General features: G+C 32.8%; 1 protein-coding gene across 1 annotated transcript in view; it reads left to right on the plus strand.

The window, feature by feature from the left end:
- Positions 1–722: 722 nt before the first annotated feature.
- Positions 723–17,087, plus strand: part of LOC136971387 (ankyrin repeat domain-containing protein 54-like) — a 41,676-nt gene continuing 25,311 nt past the window's right edge. Inside the window, exon 1 of the mRNA XM_067265830.1 lies at positions 723–957. Within this exon, the coding sequence (XP_067121931.1) occupies positions 862–957 (96 nt within the window). The 5' untranslated portion in view covers positions 723–861. The remainder of the gene's footprint in view (positions 958–17,087) is intronic.

Below are 17,087 nucleotides of genomic sequence, written 5' to 3' on the forward strand. Positions count from 1 at the left end.
CCTCTCCTTCTGTAAGACATCTTTTTCGATCAGCCACACATTCTAAAAATGTCACAAAGTGTAATCATCGTGACTTAAACAACTACGAAATTAACTAGGATTAATGTCGGATACAAATGTGAATAAAACGTTTTGACTACAGAGAGAAAAGTTATTAAAAAGACAACACGCAAGTAACTCGTTACGTTGTCAAGCACGTTATACCATTTCTGGCAGCCATTTTGGTCGACTCATACGCCACCTATATTTACTGGCACAAGCGAATTGACACATTGGTAGAAATTATCATACATTCCTATCATACGATTTCGGCTTATCACCCGTTTTTTTTCAATCAGCTTCTTTACATTTACTACAATTAAATAAGGATATTCGTTTCATTTTTTTTTTAAATATCCGTTATATCAAATATAAAACCTAAATACGTAAATATAAAACCTAAACCTAACCTAAATATAAAACCTAAACCTCGGTACGCATAAACATTTTTAAAGATAATTACGCTCACTACGTGGCACTCGTAAGGACATCCCCGCTCCAAGCTATCGCTATTATTTTAGCAGCCATATTAAATTTTCTTCGTTTTTAATTTATACAATATCAAACAAATTGACGTTAATTTTTTAAATTTTATTAATAAAAATTAACAATCGTATTAAAAATGAAATTTATTTTTTTATAATTCCATAAACAAAATTATCTGACAAAAATGAGGTGGTGCTGTTGTCATCGTTCACGGTTGATAGTTTATGACATCTGTTCGCTTGGAGATGTAAACAGTAAATATTTAGTTAAAAGTTATTTTTAAGTAAAAGTTGTTTCTTAAAATGATCTAATAAGTTAAGATAATAGAGAATAAAAATGTCTGGATATGATTCTGGAGTCGAAACTGGAAACGAAAGCAATGAAAGTCATTGCATGTCTGTGGAATCGTTAGAACAGAGCGAGAATGGCCAGGTAATTTATTTACTGTTATTTTATCCTGTACATGTACAGTACGTAGAATCCAATAGGATTCGTAATGTTTCTCATTAAGAATTTTATGTGAATTAAGAAGTGATATATTTCTTTTTTTACAATTTAATTAAAATTTATGCTTTTTTTTTTTAAATATAGGTTACAATAAAATGCTAAAACTGCAGGCATTTTAATTTGGCAGGAACTGATGAAAATTGTGTTTAAGTAAAAAATAATTGAAATAATGTTTATTTTAAAAAATTTATATCTGTTATGAAAAAGATGCAAGACTAGTAAATTGTTCCATCTGATTTCCGGATTTGCGGTTTCTCAGAAAGAACACCTTGCAACTCATTTAACTTGGATTGAGTTTGTTTATTTTATGAGTATTTACGGTACTTCTCGATTTCTACCCATGACATAGTCTAAAGCCTTGCTTTTTCTGTCCCGTTCGCTCGGTCGAGTTGCCTTCGAGATTTGCGGCGGTCTGATCCAGTGCTGGGTCGGTTGCTTTCCTTCGAGACTGCCTCGGTTGGCGTACCTGTCGATTCATTCGGGATGACTCGTGCCAACCGACCCCCTCCAGAAAATGGGTTCCAATGAGTGAAAACCTGAATCATTTTGTCTGTACTCACTAGGCCTCCTTGACGACAATACTAAAATAATCAGTAAAATACCATTAAAATAAATAGGTTGTAGAAGTTGATTGTTTACTTTTAACATAAAAAAAAATTGTCAGAATGTTAATTTTAGCATATACATGAAAAACATTCAGATTAACTAAAGTATAAATTTCATTGCATAAACAAAAAATTATCTACATGAACTGTCTGGCTGTTATCCTTATAAGACTTGAAAGCTTAGATTGTTTCTTTGACTGGTTGCTAGCCAGGAGAAGGTGAATCTAGCAGTGAGGCTACTTTAAAGCTCTACACTGACTTGATTATTGTCATTTCCTTATTGTAAATGAGATGGTAATGCTGCTACCTTCAGTCCCCAGAGTGTTATTTGTTGAAATAGGTTGCATTAAAGATGAGATTGGAATTAGGTATAAGATGGAATGATTGGAAGTTAGAGATGGGTAAAATGTTGGGCTTATGGAAACAACATATTAAATGCATGACATCAAGGAGACTACTTAGAGAAATACTGAGTTATCAACTAAAAAAATCTAGATCCAGTAATTGTCTTATGAAATGATGGAGAGAGAAACCAGCAAGACTGTAATGGGCTTTTAGCCCAAATACTTGAAAGGATGATGAAATAAAAAAGTATGTATATATAGTTCATATATTAATATTAAACACTGAAAATAAGAAACTATTAGATTTGTGAAATGTATTTCTCTGCTGTTAGTGCTATTTTATACATCTTTTATACAGGGTATTCACTTTACATTTATTGAAATGCAAAAGGATCTTTCCAGCATTGCAATATTTACAATAAAATTAATTCATTCAAAAAGGAACTTATGTAAATTACATAAATTCTCCTATTTTCAAGGATAAAAGAAAAGATTTAGCATAACATACAAAGAATTTCTGATCATAAGGGATAAAAACATTGCATAAATTAATAGAAAAATAGTTAATTTTATTTTGCTATAGTATATGTTCGAAATGAACATCTTCAGCAGCAATACATAACAAAGGTGTAGACAGCTGAGAGTAGCATTATGGGTAACATAACATATCTGGTGTCACTATTCTACAAGCCTCTTGTATTTACCTGTGCAGCATGCTAACATTACATGGCATGGCTGGATGTACATTGTAAGCTGATGCTTTTAGGTTATCCTGTAGAAAAAAAATTTAGCAAGATCAAGTTCCAAGAACATGATGGCCAAGGAACAGGACTACACTGTCCTATCCATTGGTTGTCAAACTGTTTTGTTAGCCACTGACACACATCTGCCTAAGACTGAGCTGACATGTTATGCTGCTGATAAAAAAAACCTACCGTAGTTGTCCATCATCACATGTGGGATAGAAAGACAATCTTCACCCGTGATTACCGGTACATATAAATTCCAATACAGCCTCTTCAACCTTAAAATTCCCGGTACATAAGACGACAGTTAACACATAAACTAACGTTTTCGATCCTCCACCGAGTCTTCGTCAGGTTCGTTGATCATGGAATGCGAACAATGAATCGAACGCTTTCGATTCTTTTCGCATTCCATGATCAACGAACCTGACGAAGACCTCGGTGGAGGATCGAAAACGTTAGTTTATGTGTTAACTGTCGTCTTATGTACCGGGAATTTTAAGGTTGAAGAGGCTGTATTGGAATCTTATGTGGGATATTAAGATAGTGGTCACTAATCAGGGTACTGATGAATACAGGATCAAAAACCTATTTACTCCAGATATCAGGCTAGATGATAATTGTAAAATGTCTACTAGTGTCATGTATTTTATGTGCATTGTAGCATATGCTGTGTCCACTGGTGCACATTATGGCACTTATACATACTGTTTTGGAAAAGAGGTATCTCATCAGTTCATAAAATATGCTCAAGCAGTTGTGGTTCATGCTGGCATAAATTTAATGTAAAACTAATTCTCCGTAAAAACTGACAAGGTAAATCAGAACCAGATTACTTAGAAACAAAAGAAAGATTGTTACAATTTAAACCACCTAACTGACACACAAAAAACTCCAGAAAATCCTTTTGTCAATAGAAATTACTTCAGAAATCATCTTGCTTACTCTAATCAGCTTCACCTCACTGTCTTCAGTTTCATTGGGATTTTTATTTGTCTCGGATGTGATGTCAGAAATGAACTTGTTACTGTATCTCATTTACATATGTACGATACATACTAACAATATTATTTCTTTTACTTTGCAATTTTTTTTATAATAATCATTCCAGTCTTTACAAAAAAATTTCCTGATTTTTGTAAAATCAGTAACAGAAATTACTTCAATGTCACTAGGAGATTGCTTAATCCTAGATGACCTCCTGAAATTGGTGACATTTGCTTCACAAATGTCAGTCATGTTATGGTAAGGTTTTATAATTGCTTTAGAATTTTGCTCAGGAAAAGTGTAGAGTTTTCATTCTTTAAACAAAATAACACATTCTCAAATTAAATGATAATGATAACTACATAAAACTTTGGAATAAAAGATAATGGTTAGACTGGGCTTCTTACAGTTGTATAAACTTTATTGTTTGTTTTCATGATTGCAAGTGCTAAATTTTTTCAAATGATCTTAATCAGTTTCTGCTATCTATGCAGTAAATCTTCTTGCACACATACAGTTTATGTGAGAAATATTGCTCCACCATCCAATTATAGATGACTGTGTGAAATTCGAATGTTTTAAACTTGAACCATCCTAACTCACATTCTTCTGAAGTCTCACAAACATTTTGCTTTGCCATGGAAATCTCTCATTTTTTCAAATTTTCCAAATCCTTTGAATTAATTGGATTGAAATTATTATATAAATGTTACATTTATTAACACGACTGCCAACTACGATATAACTTGTAGTTTGCGTTATTGCCTAGGACACCAACTACGAGTTATATTGTAGTTTGTTTCCTTGCCATATTTGTGCAGCTGTGATGAAATTTGTAGTATATCAGTGTAAATATGAATAGATAGCCTCAGGGGCAAGAACAGAAAATCAAGATTGGCTTACATGAATAGAACATTTATTAATAAATGAACAGAAAATATAATCATAAAAAGTTTATTCAAGATCAAAAGCAAAAGAATATTTTTATTGTTTGTGATAATTTTTAAAACAATCTTCCATGTAAAGGGCTGGCTCTCTGGACAGGTTGGACAGAAATAACGTGTTTCTCTGCATTTTTTAGCTTTGGTACAAATTCAATGTGGCTTTGTCAGATTCCTTTTGGTAAGTGAGATACTCTGTAAATAATGAAGCTCTTGCAATCTAATTTTTTTTAAACTGTTTGAATCTCTTTTCCAATCAATGCTTCGACAAATGCTTCTCTAAACTTTATAAGTTTTATTTTAGAAGAAGTTGCTTTTTGAAACAGTTTGTGCACATTTTGTATATACGTGGTACGATCCAAAAGTTCAGGGAATGCAGTAATCTACGACAACAAAAGCACGTATTTGAAGTTACAGCGTATGAAATAGATTCTACCAAACCACCTCTACGTGTTCAGGTTAATTTCACCCATGTCATGTGATTAAACCGCGAGCACTGCTGTTTTTTTCCGGAGATAGTTACCTTTGTCCTGCGATGTAATAAAAGTGGAGTTTCAAGAACAACCTCCAACATTAAATTCTGTCAGCATTTAGGTAAAACACCTACGAAGATTTTAAAATTGCTAAGAAAGGTGTACGGTGATTCTACGGTGAAAGGTCACGGTGAAGTCGAAATGTTGGAGGTTGTTCTTGAAACTCCACTTTGATTACGTCGCAGGACAAAGGTAACTATCTCCGGAAAAAAACAGCAGCACTCGCGGTTTAATCACATGACATGGGTGAAATTAACCTGAACACGTAGAGGTGGTTTGGTAGAATCTATTTCATACGCTGTAGCTTCAAATACGTGCTTTTGTTGTCGTAGATTACTGCATTTCCCTAACTTTTGGATCGTACCACATATATCTCTACATATGTAATGCAACCTCTTTGGGCCATCTAATAGTCTTTCTTAGAGCTGTGTATGATAGCATTTGATCTGATTGGTCAATGCCAGACATTCCGTGATTGTTAATCTCGAATTATATTTGGTTTCATCAAACATTTTCCATTGCGATTGAACACCTACCATTTCAACAATGTGCATGTTTGAAATGGTAAGGACTTCTCGTTTGTCTTTCCATTTACATAGAGTAACAGAACCATTTCACTGCCAAATAAACCCCCCTTTTTAAGTTTTCAATTTAATAAATCTCTGGGATTCCCCTTTCTGTTATTTTGTAGAGTTCCGCACACACAAGTTTTTCGTGTAGTCAGTAATTTTGTAAAAGCAACAGAATTATAAAAATTATTCATGTATACTGTATGAGGAGTGTTCAAAAAGTATCGGACCTTTATTTTTTCCGTGTAAACCAATGATGCACGGGAGGCCTCCTTCAGTGGAGATGTGGAGGGAACAGTCATGCACAGTCTTGAATTTTTTCCTGCCCACAGGAAGCGTCAATCGCTGGTAGTCAGCCTATGAGTGAGGACGTGAGTGCTCGTCGGATTCCATTAAGTTGGAAAATGACTGAACAACTTGAGCAGCGATATTGCATCAAATTTTGCCAAAAGCTTGGGATACCCATGCAGAAACCATTCACAAGATTCAACAGGCTTTCAGGGGATGATGCCATGAGCAACACACGGATAAAGGAATGGTACAATCGTTTCAAAGATGGCCGCACATCAGTGAACAGCAAACCACTGTTTAGGCAACCGCTACACACGCTGTCCAGTGATGTGCTCCTGTCTCGTTCGCAAGTTCTCTAACTGTGATACGACTGTCCACCATGACCAAAGTCCGCACTTGCTCAATGACCGTCTCATTTCAGCTTGTTGAGGGTCTGCCTGAATGCAGTTCGCCGTCCACTGATGTGTGGCCATCTTTGAAGTGGTTGTACCATTCCTTTATCTGTGTGTTGTTCATGGCATCGTCCTCCAAAAGCCTGTTGAATCTTGCAAATGGTTTCCGCTTGGATATCGCCAAGCTTTTGGCAAAATTTGATGCAATATTGCTGCTCATGTCGTTCAGTCTTTTTCCAACTTAATGGAATCTGACGAGCGCTCACTACACATCCTCACTCATAGGCTGACTGCCAGCGACTGACGCTTCCTGTGGGCGGGAAGAAATTCAGGACTGTGCATGACTGTCCCCTCCACATCTTCACCAAAGGAGGCCTCCCTGCACATCATTGGTTTACGCGGGAAAAATAAAGGTCCGATACTTTTTGAACACTCCTTGTACATCCCTTATCGAGACAGTCCTCAAGTACGTGTAAGACATCAGTAGTGTGACCTAAATTACTGTCAATTCCCTCGGATTTTCCACTGTAAATTGTTATTTTCATACCAACACTATTGGATTCACATAGTTCATACAGTTTGACATCGTATTTGTGATTTTTATTTTTTATGTACTGACGAAAATGCAATCTTCCACGCCACGTCGTCATTGATTTGTCGATGCACATATTTTTATCTGGCACATAGTTCATGAGTCGTAAGTTTTACTAACAAATTTAGACGCATATCTCTGACTCTGCTGTAGCAAAGCAACAGGTCAAATCATGTCTGTGCACGAATTAACTTGTAGTTTGGCTTTAGCGAAGAGCTTTCTGTTACATAAGTCAACTACGAGATAATTTGTAAGACCTTTTCTTTTTTAAAAAAAAAAAACATTCTCTATGCTTTTTGATGATTACTATGTACTATAATTAGAGTTTTTAATAATATAATATAATTAAATTAAGTTGGCTTTTTACACTGGAATCCTGAAAGTACCATGGCTGTCAACATGTTAATTTAATAATAATAAATTTAAATCTTTCAAAAAATTGTGTAATTATAATGTTTAATTAAATAAAAAAAAAGACAATTTCTTGTGAGTAAAGTAATCAAACATTGGCAACATTGGCCTATGGAGCTTGTGCAGAAAAGATTGTTATATCCAGTTTGGTTCAACTAATAATATAGGTGAAATGGCAAAAATTAATGCTGAACTGCTAAGAAAGTATGTATAGAAGCTTAGTTTCCAAACATTTTAATCGGATAAAAAAAACTCTTTATTGTAATGTATGCCACAAATCATTCTCTGCTAAACATCAGTTTCAATGTCTCAGTATGTGACCAGTTTACAATCATATTCCTATATTGGTGCAACATGAAGCATCAAACTAGACAAAATAACAATCATTCACAGGTAAATTCTACTTGACTGAAACTAACCAAAATTTATTTTGTATCAGTTTTTACACTAAATAAACAACTAAAGTGCCTTTGACTGATGTGCTTCTTCTCTCAGTAAATCAGAGTACTTCTCAAACGTTTTCAAACCTCGTTGGGTTCTTCCTCAGGTGTAACAGAATTCTGTGTTCTAAAAATTTAAATATCCCGTCAAAGTTGACCATTGTTTTAGAAAAAAAAACTGCATTCTGGAACACTGTCGCATGTAGCCGATGTCGTCATGTTAGACTTGCGCATTGAGAGTATAGTGCTACTTCAGGGATTTGTTAAGGAAGGCTTCCCAAGCTGATGATAACTTGATTTCATTTTTAAAATTGATACAGTGCATATTGCTGTGGGTGTTGAGTAATATGTATACAGCTTCAAGCCATTTGAGGTGATCTTGTCGAAATGTGGAGTGAATAATTCCAGCACGGGTGAATAGAGGCTCTATCTCTGGGTCGGATGAATTGACTGCTAGGGCGGTATTTTGTCTATGATGTAATATGTCTGCTTTGTGTTCATTAATCCTCATTTGTATGTTGCGTTTGGTGGATCCGATGTAGATGGCTTCGCTGTTATCTCTGTGGTCAGCGTTGGGTACAGAGTATATTCCCGGAAGTCTGTTTCTATCAGGAGCGTCTTTTCTGTTCCTAAGCCACTCAAAAATAGTTGGTCATCTCCTAAAAGCTAAGCAGATATCCTTTTTCTTCGCTATTTGGTAGTATATGGACTTCAGTGCCGGATTGTACGTGATTGGTAAATATTTAGGTGGGGAACCATTGGAAGGAGAGGTGTGGGTGGATAGAAGTCTTAGTGCCTCAAAGTTGTTCTTATGTGCAATGTTGTGATATCCGTGCTGTTTAGCTATATTCTTGATGCGATGCATTTCAGAGTTGAAGGCAGACTTGAGGAGGAATGGGTGAGTGCCCTTTTGAGTAATGCCTTAAAGGCTGCCATCTTGTACTGTGGAGGATTGCAGGAGAACGCGGGTATATGTAAAGGTTCAGTAGATGGTTTGTGATAGACTTGTGCATTGATGGAAAATCCCTCTACAGTGATGAAAATGTCCAAGAAGTGGGCTTGGTCCAGTTCGATCGTCAACCCATATGGGTTGTTGTTGAAGGTGTCAACCAAGGCTTAAATATTGGGATGTCATTCCATAATATAAGGATATCATCGATATACATTTGGTAAAGGAGGATATGTGAGCATTGAGAAGAAATGACTTCTGTTTCTAGTTTTCTGACCACAAGCTTGCAGAGATCCCCTGCGACTTGGCTTCTCATAGGTACACCCCGTTGTTGGTAAGTAGTACCGTTGAATTTAAAGAATGAGTTATAGCAGATCAGGTGTGCCATTTCTAGGATGTTAGGTTGTAATGTGCTGTCTTGAGTGATGTGCATGAGTGTATCCCTTATTGTGCAAAAGACTGGTGGGAGTTTGATAGAAAATTATAAAGATTTGAAGTCTAGAACGGTTATAAATTTAGGAGGTGTTGATAACCGTTTGAGTAAATTGACAAGATCTGCTGGGTTGGTTATGATGTGTGGATACCCTTGAAGGTGAGGAATTAGTAACTTGTGCATAGCTTTCTCTAATAGGAACGTAGGTGTTCTGGCCTTGTCCACCACTGGTCTGAGTTCTTTTCCAGGTTTATGGGTTTTCGCAAAGGCAAACATTCTTGGGGGTATCTGGTGCAGGTGTAACGATGTTGTGGAACCCTATATGTTTCGCTAGTTTCGAGGTGGCAAAGCATTTCATCTTGGCTTGGAGGTTATTGATGGCACTGGAGTGGCTTGAATGTGATTCTGCAACATGGAGTTGAAAGAGTCTCTTTTCAATAGGACTAAGGAGTTGCCTTAGTCCTCTTGAAATTAGTTAATGACTTAATAACCTTTCATTTGTATGTTAGTTAATTGCATTTATTCATTTCTCATTATTTGTACAGGCTGTAAACAAAAATATATGACTACTTCAGGCCAGTGACTTAACTATAAGGCCGCGACTCCACTAGCCGTAAAAGGGCCATAAAACTCCTTGCCGTAAAAGCTTTTAATCACGTGACCATGATATTTTACGCCTGAGCAGGTCGTAAAACCAATGTAAAAGCGAGTTGAGCAGTGTTCAACTTTCGAAGTGAATACGACCGTAAACCGGTACCATCCACCAATCAGAAGTCAGTGAAATCTAGGTCATCGTGACACGGTGCGAAAATGGCAGAAAACGAGCTTTTGTGTACGTTCTCTCGTGGCTACTCTAGAAGATCTAGAAAGATTTATCGAAAACATTCGAAAGTATTCATGTATCTACGACAAGAGGTATCCCAATTATAATAATGGATGCCTAAAACACGCGATATGAACAGCCAAAGGAAAATCCTTCAATTTAGAGGAGTATATAATAAAAAAGCTAAGCTTATAAATGCTGTATATTATCTTAATAATATAATAATAAAAGTCAATATATGAAAGTAAAGATATTACTTTTACTATATTTGTAATTATAGTATAGAGAAAACTCGTAGAATATAATTATTGTCTTTATATCGATATATCACGTATACACCGTAATAGTACTGTCGCCATAAAAAGCTTCGCTAGCCAGAACTCCACCGCAATCCGAGCGCAAACGCAAATAGGTCACGTGATTAAAAGCTTTTACGGTGAGGGGTTTTACGGCTGTTTTACGGCTAGTGGAGTTGCGGCCTAAGATAAGAGAAGCTAGGTTAACCCAGTTGTTTCAAATATCTTGTATTTGTAGGAATAAATTTAATAAATGATTGATTAGCTAACATAGAAAGTTATAAAATTTATTGAATATGCCATTTTATTTGTAATTGACTTGATTGCAAACCTGAAACATGAAATATTATTCTGTGTTTTGTGGTGTCATAATTTTCAAATCTCTTGTGTCACCTGTTATCACATGTTTATCTCCTCCCACCTAAAAGTATGATGTAATAGATGTTAGTCAGATTTGCTTATAGATAGAACTAAAGTACATATGCATTTCAACCTACAAATTTTAGTGTATATTACCAGTTCTTTTAACATGCAAAATGCATATTTCAGGCATATATGTCAGATGTATGCATATAGCAGTGCACACATCTGACATATTTACATTCATGTGTATGTGCATATATTGCAATTTTAAATGCATATAAATCCATAACTAGATATTTTCTAGGAAAACAAAACTGAGCTTCCTGGTATAGAAAACTAAAACTGTGCAGAAAAGGGTTTAAAACTGATCTAAATCTAAACTAAAAATTTGCCATAGAGTTCAATATAAATTGATAATAATCAGAAACTTGATTGACATAACATGTGACCAATTTACAATCAGTCCATAGACTCTGTAGTAAACTTTGACCTCAAATATCTCAGCCCTTAGGTCAGATTTTGAAATTCTGGCTTGATCATTACATTGTCCTTGCAAAAATTATATTACATATTTGCAAAAAATCATGTTTAGTGGTCATGTGGTTCAGGAGATAAAATTCTTTCTGACTTGTGCAGAGCTCCACTCAATAATTTAATTGTTACATTTGATCTTTTATTATAAAGAAGTGTACCTTTTTGTTTTTATAGTATTATGTTTAGAGTATTTTGTTACATACATTTGTTAATCAGTTTGTAATTTTATGTTGCATTTTTCATCTATGTAAATTTAGAAAAAAAATATTTCATATGTTGAATAAACTGCTAAAATTTTTAATAAGTATAATCTCACAGAAATTGAGAAATTTATTTTTCAAGTAATAAAATTATTATTTATTCTTTTAGTTTATAATTATATTTTTTGGTGCATAAATTGAATAAAAACCACAATTTAGTCATTTATTTCATTATAAAATCAAATATGATTGTAATCATTATTATAAATGTCTTATATTTATGATGATTTAGTTAATTTCTTAATTAATTTTTATAAAATTTAACAAATAACTATTTCTGATTTGATATGAGGCATTTCGTTCCGGAAATTTATGAATTTTTAGATGAATGTGATAAAAATTTTAAATAAGGTTTACTGAATTAAACTAACTAGAATGTTTTCGGTTGTTTTTAACAACCTTCCTCAAGTAGAATACAAAATGGAATGCCAAATGTAAGTTTAAATGCTAACATTCTAGAATTAATAAAGTTTTTACTGCATTTTAAGGTTGATTGGGTGTGTTTGTTATTCTACATAGCAACTGTTAATCAGATATACAGAATATATACAGGCTTGGAAATTTGTGTTTGTCAATAGTTAAAGGAATTGTTATTTAGGAGATTGACTGTATACAAAGACTGTTTATTATAATACAATATATTTTGTATATACCATACAGAATATACAGAAAAGGAATATTCTCACACATTCACTAATTGACAAGAAACGTGAATGAATGACAGGTTGTCAATCTCAACTATACTATTTTGATTTTCTGTAAGAAAACCAAATTGGTGTTGTTGAAAGAGAATATTGAGAATATTATAATAAAAAAATCTCAAACAAAAAATATTTTATATGCTAAGAGATGCAAAAGTTCAATCCTTGATAACTATGCAACAAAACTGGCATGTATAAAGTTTAAATACATACATTATACAGCTGTAAATAACATATAAAGTTACCCTGATTCACAAAGAATTGTTTTAAATTACAAAAAATGCAATGTATGTCATGAGGCCACACAAAACACTGGAATTGGATTGTTGAAGCAGTCGAATGTATTACATGTTAGACCCTTCAGATATAAAATAGTTTTTAAGAACCAAATTTTTATTGTTGAGTATTAGTTTTGAATTTAATATAATTTTTTTTTTTTTGTCTTTTTAAAGATAACACCATCCTTCTTTTTAAAATATTTTAATAAGAACTGTTATGCCTTCTATATGAGTGATCTGTTTTAAGTGAAAACAACTTGAAGAAATTTGTATCAATAATTTGATGAAAACATATATGAAAAATTGACCTTAGTCAAAAGATAATGTAGCTGTATTAAAAAAAAATTAATAAAAAAATAATGGAAAGTAGGACAAGAGAGAACATTGTAATTTAAAATGTGGAACAAACTAATAGTATCTTCATAAATAGAGAAATGATTTTAAAATCAACTGTTAATAAGCCCATTATGTAAAATATTACAATAGAATTATATTTAAAAACTCCATAATAAAATAATTTTTATAAAGCATTTTAGATGTGGCCATTTGTAATTTGTAGAATAAACAAAGAGTTTCTTCATTGCATTTTTAAAATTTATTTTCCATAATATAATTTTATTAATTTTTTAAAATTAAAAACAAAGATAAATTTTGTATGATTTAATAATAATATTTTCAGATAATCCCATTTGAAAATTAGTGATATCAGTACAGTAAAACCTGAATTTAACAGATACTCTTGGAATCAGAGACTTTGTCAACTTAACTCTGATATTCTTTAAAATATTGCCAATATTGTGTAATATCCATCAATTTTTTTGTAAATAATCACTATATAATTATGTTTTACAAAAAAATGTGTAATAAGGACAATAATCAGAAATACCCAAAGAATTAACAAAATTATAGGACTACTTTTACATAATTGATTAACATAATTTGGCAGTAGAAGCGTTGAACATCATTTTGTCAAAATTTAACAACTAGAAATTAAAGAAAAGATTTGGAATGAAATGAGGTACTCAATACTGCAATTACTGCAAATTAGACAGACAACATTACCAATTACAATATCTAGGCTTCTCGAGTAGGAAGTTTGCCAGTTCACAACATATGATCAAGGTTGCATTAATGAGTAGGCATACTTGGCCATGACTATGTGGGCCTTGTCTTCTTCAGCCTTATTTCACTGTTCATTAATAGTAATTTTAAAATACATATAAATAAAATTTATGTTTAACTGGTGTTCTGTCATTACAAAATTATTATTGAATGTCACCAGTGACATCAATAATAATTTTGTTTTATATTTATATTTGCCTTATTACTTTTATACAAATTTCAATTATACAAATACTCACGCCAAATAAAACATTTAATGCAGTAATATTTCTTTATTCTAAAATTTTCAATGTCTTAAACAATCTTTAGGAAAAATAACATTCTAAAAGAGCAAACATTTAATGATTTTTCTAGAACATGTTTAATTTACAGAATACATTTGATGGAGCAAATTTTGATTTTGAAAGTTCATATTGTTAATGACTGAATAATTCAATAAATAAAATACAAAAATAAAATTAATAAATACATAAATAAAAATAAAATACATTGGTAAATGAATACATTAATACCTTGGTTTTTGTTGACTTCAGTTATCATCGGTTTCGGTTTTTGTCGACTGCCTTGGATTTCGTCGGCATGCCCAAGTGGCCTCTCTGCTAAGTTTGCGAAACAAAGGGCAACCCATGTGTTTTCTGGCTCAGTGTGGCATTATTTCTTGTTGTGTGAGCATTACCCCACAAAGGCCCACCATTGGCCAACGATTCCTGAACACTGGAAGTTCGGTTGTGGATTTGCACTTCGCCAGAACGGCTGGCCATGTCCTGGTGAAGTTTTTCAGGTTTTTTCCATGTCTGTAATGACGCCTGAATAGGGACCAGTTACCCTTAAATGGACCTCCTGGAAGACATTATTTCCTGCGATATGACCATCATAAATGCATACAATTACTATTACACGACAATTACGTCACACTTTACCACTGGTGATATAGGCTAGAAGCTTATATCCAACTAGCTTCTACAAGACAAGACATTACCCCGCGCATCTAGCCAAACAATTCCATTGCTTTCCTTTAGATTAGCCTTTTATATTAATTTCTTATTGCTTATAATATTTAATGCTATATTAATTATCTATAAAATGTGGTTTTTGGTATGTATTTTAGTGTCTAGAACAAATTAATTGAATTTACATTGATTCATATGGAAATAATTGCCGCAGTTTTTGTCAGTTTTGGATTTCACCGATTGTTTTCGGATGGATTATGACGAAAACTGAGGTATCACTGTATATACAATTGATAATAATTAAAACTCATTCAGTAGTGCTATGCAGCAGTGCTTTTCACGCTTCTGGAATTATGTTAATGTCTTTGAAATTAATTGCCTATTCTGCTATACTTTGTAAATGTGCCAGGCTTCTGCATATTTTATTTGTTGTCATTAGCAGTGAGAATCAAGGAACATAAAAATGACATTAGTAAATCAAATTATTGCAAGCAATGTTCCCTCTAATTTTTTTTGTAGATGAGCAGAACATATACTTCTCTGAGCAAAAAAAAATTTTGCTGAGCAGATTCTGAGCAAAAAATTTTTCTGAGCATACATATATAAAATCTTATTTTTTCCTATAAAAATTAAAACAATTAATTATAAAGTAGAGATTAAAATTCATTTTAAAATATACTTCCATACAAAATATTATTTTTTATCAATGATTTAATGTACTGTATTTAATTGAAATATACGTAGCAACAATCATGTTGCAGACAGAGTGAGAAATAAGTAAACAACAATTCAAATCAGTGTGCATGCTCACCTGCGTGGCAACAATTTGAGCAGTTCGCAGCCGTGCAGCTTAGAGGGAACATTGATTGCAAGGCATTAGCAACCATGCATTTGGAACAAATCAGTTTTTTATTGCTCTGCTCCAGCATTGCTCATGCATTAAAATGCCTGCTCCAAGCTCTAATCCATGGTCGGTTCCATCATTAAAATACACCCACTATTCTATAAAGAAAAATTTTTGAAAAGAAATACTTAACTTAAAAAATTAAAAAAAAAAATAAACCTTATTTTATAGTAACACATCATTATTCATTATTCATTGTATAAAATAAAATAGAAAGTAAGTCATCTTTTATTTTTAATTGATGGTCATTTAATAATAATTTTAGAGCAAAAAATAATCACTCCACACTTGCATGAGTAGTATGCATACTTGATGCAACACAACAAATGGCTTGAATGCTCTCTGGGCAATTTTGAATCACCTCAAATACTGATTTTATTTTGAGCCTATATTCCCTGTCCATATTCTCCATTGTATTGCAGTTTACAAAAAAATGTCATTAAATTTTTCTTCACTTTAACTGTGTAGTCAAGAAACTTGCCTGCATTTCTCCTATTAAGTTTTTTTCGAAATCATCATGTTCTGAAGTGCCTTTGGAAGTATTATATTCTTCTTGTAATAATTGAAAACTTGTCTGAGATAGTTCTATTGAAAATTCAAATAATTCACTTATTTGTGCTGTATTAAAATGTTGAAAAATCTTTTGTTTTTCAAGTTGTTCCATGGAACCAGGTTAAATAATACAAAATATGCAGAAGAAACCTTGGAAAAAATTTATTTGGATTTCGAATGACTTCCTGGAATGAATTAAGTTCAAAGTATAAGGCACCCACTGTATTTTATTTTATTTTATGTATTTATTTATTGAATTACTTAGTCATTAACAATATTAGCTTTCAGAATCAAAATTTCTTTCATCAAATGAATTCTGTAAGTCAAATATGTCTAGAAAAACTGTTAGGTGTTTGTTCTTTTAGAATGTTATTTTTCCTGAAGAAGATTAAGACGATTGAAAACATTAGAATAAAGAAATATTATTGCATTAAATGGCTTTTTGGAGTGAGTATTTTTATATTTGTCTATATCATATTTACTCAAATCTAAGACACACTTTAAGTTCTACATGCTTATTCATGGATTTTTTAAATAGTCAACAGAAATGTTCTGTATTTGTAAAGTAAAGTAAGTTATATATCACAGTTTTTCATGGTATTGAAACCAGAAACCTCTTTACTTCCTGTTAGACTCTTCTGAATTAATTGTTATGAATATTGATTGAATAAAATTATTAAAACAATACAGTGGAAGTATTGACAGAGAAATAAGACACATGACACTAGAGGTTACTATTTATGATGCATTACATTGAATCTAAGAGGCGTCCTGTTTTCGGAGATACTAAAATCTAAAAAACTGCATCTTACATTTTAAGTTAATGTAGCGTTTTTATAATTCCTGTAAGGAAATTAGACTGAGGATCTCAAAAGTGCTTAACATGGCCTTGTACACAATTCATTTCATTCATTTTGTTTCTGTTGTTTTTATTCTTCAAAATTTTCTGAGTTTCTTCCATTATGTAAGAGAGAAATTCTGCCATCATGCTACCAAATGTTCAATGAATGGAATGTAAGAATGCTATATAAAAATGTGA

This window comes from Centruroides vittatus, unplaced genomic scaffold (assembly GCF_030686945.1).
Source record: "Centruroides vittatus isolate TY-2023 unplaced genomic scaffold, ASM3068694v2 contig_250, whole genome shotgun sequence".
Lineage (NCBI taxonomy): Eukaryota > Metazoa > Arthropoda > Arachnida > Scorpiones > Buthidae > Centruroides > Centruroides vittatus.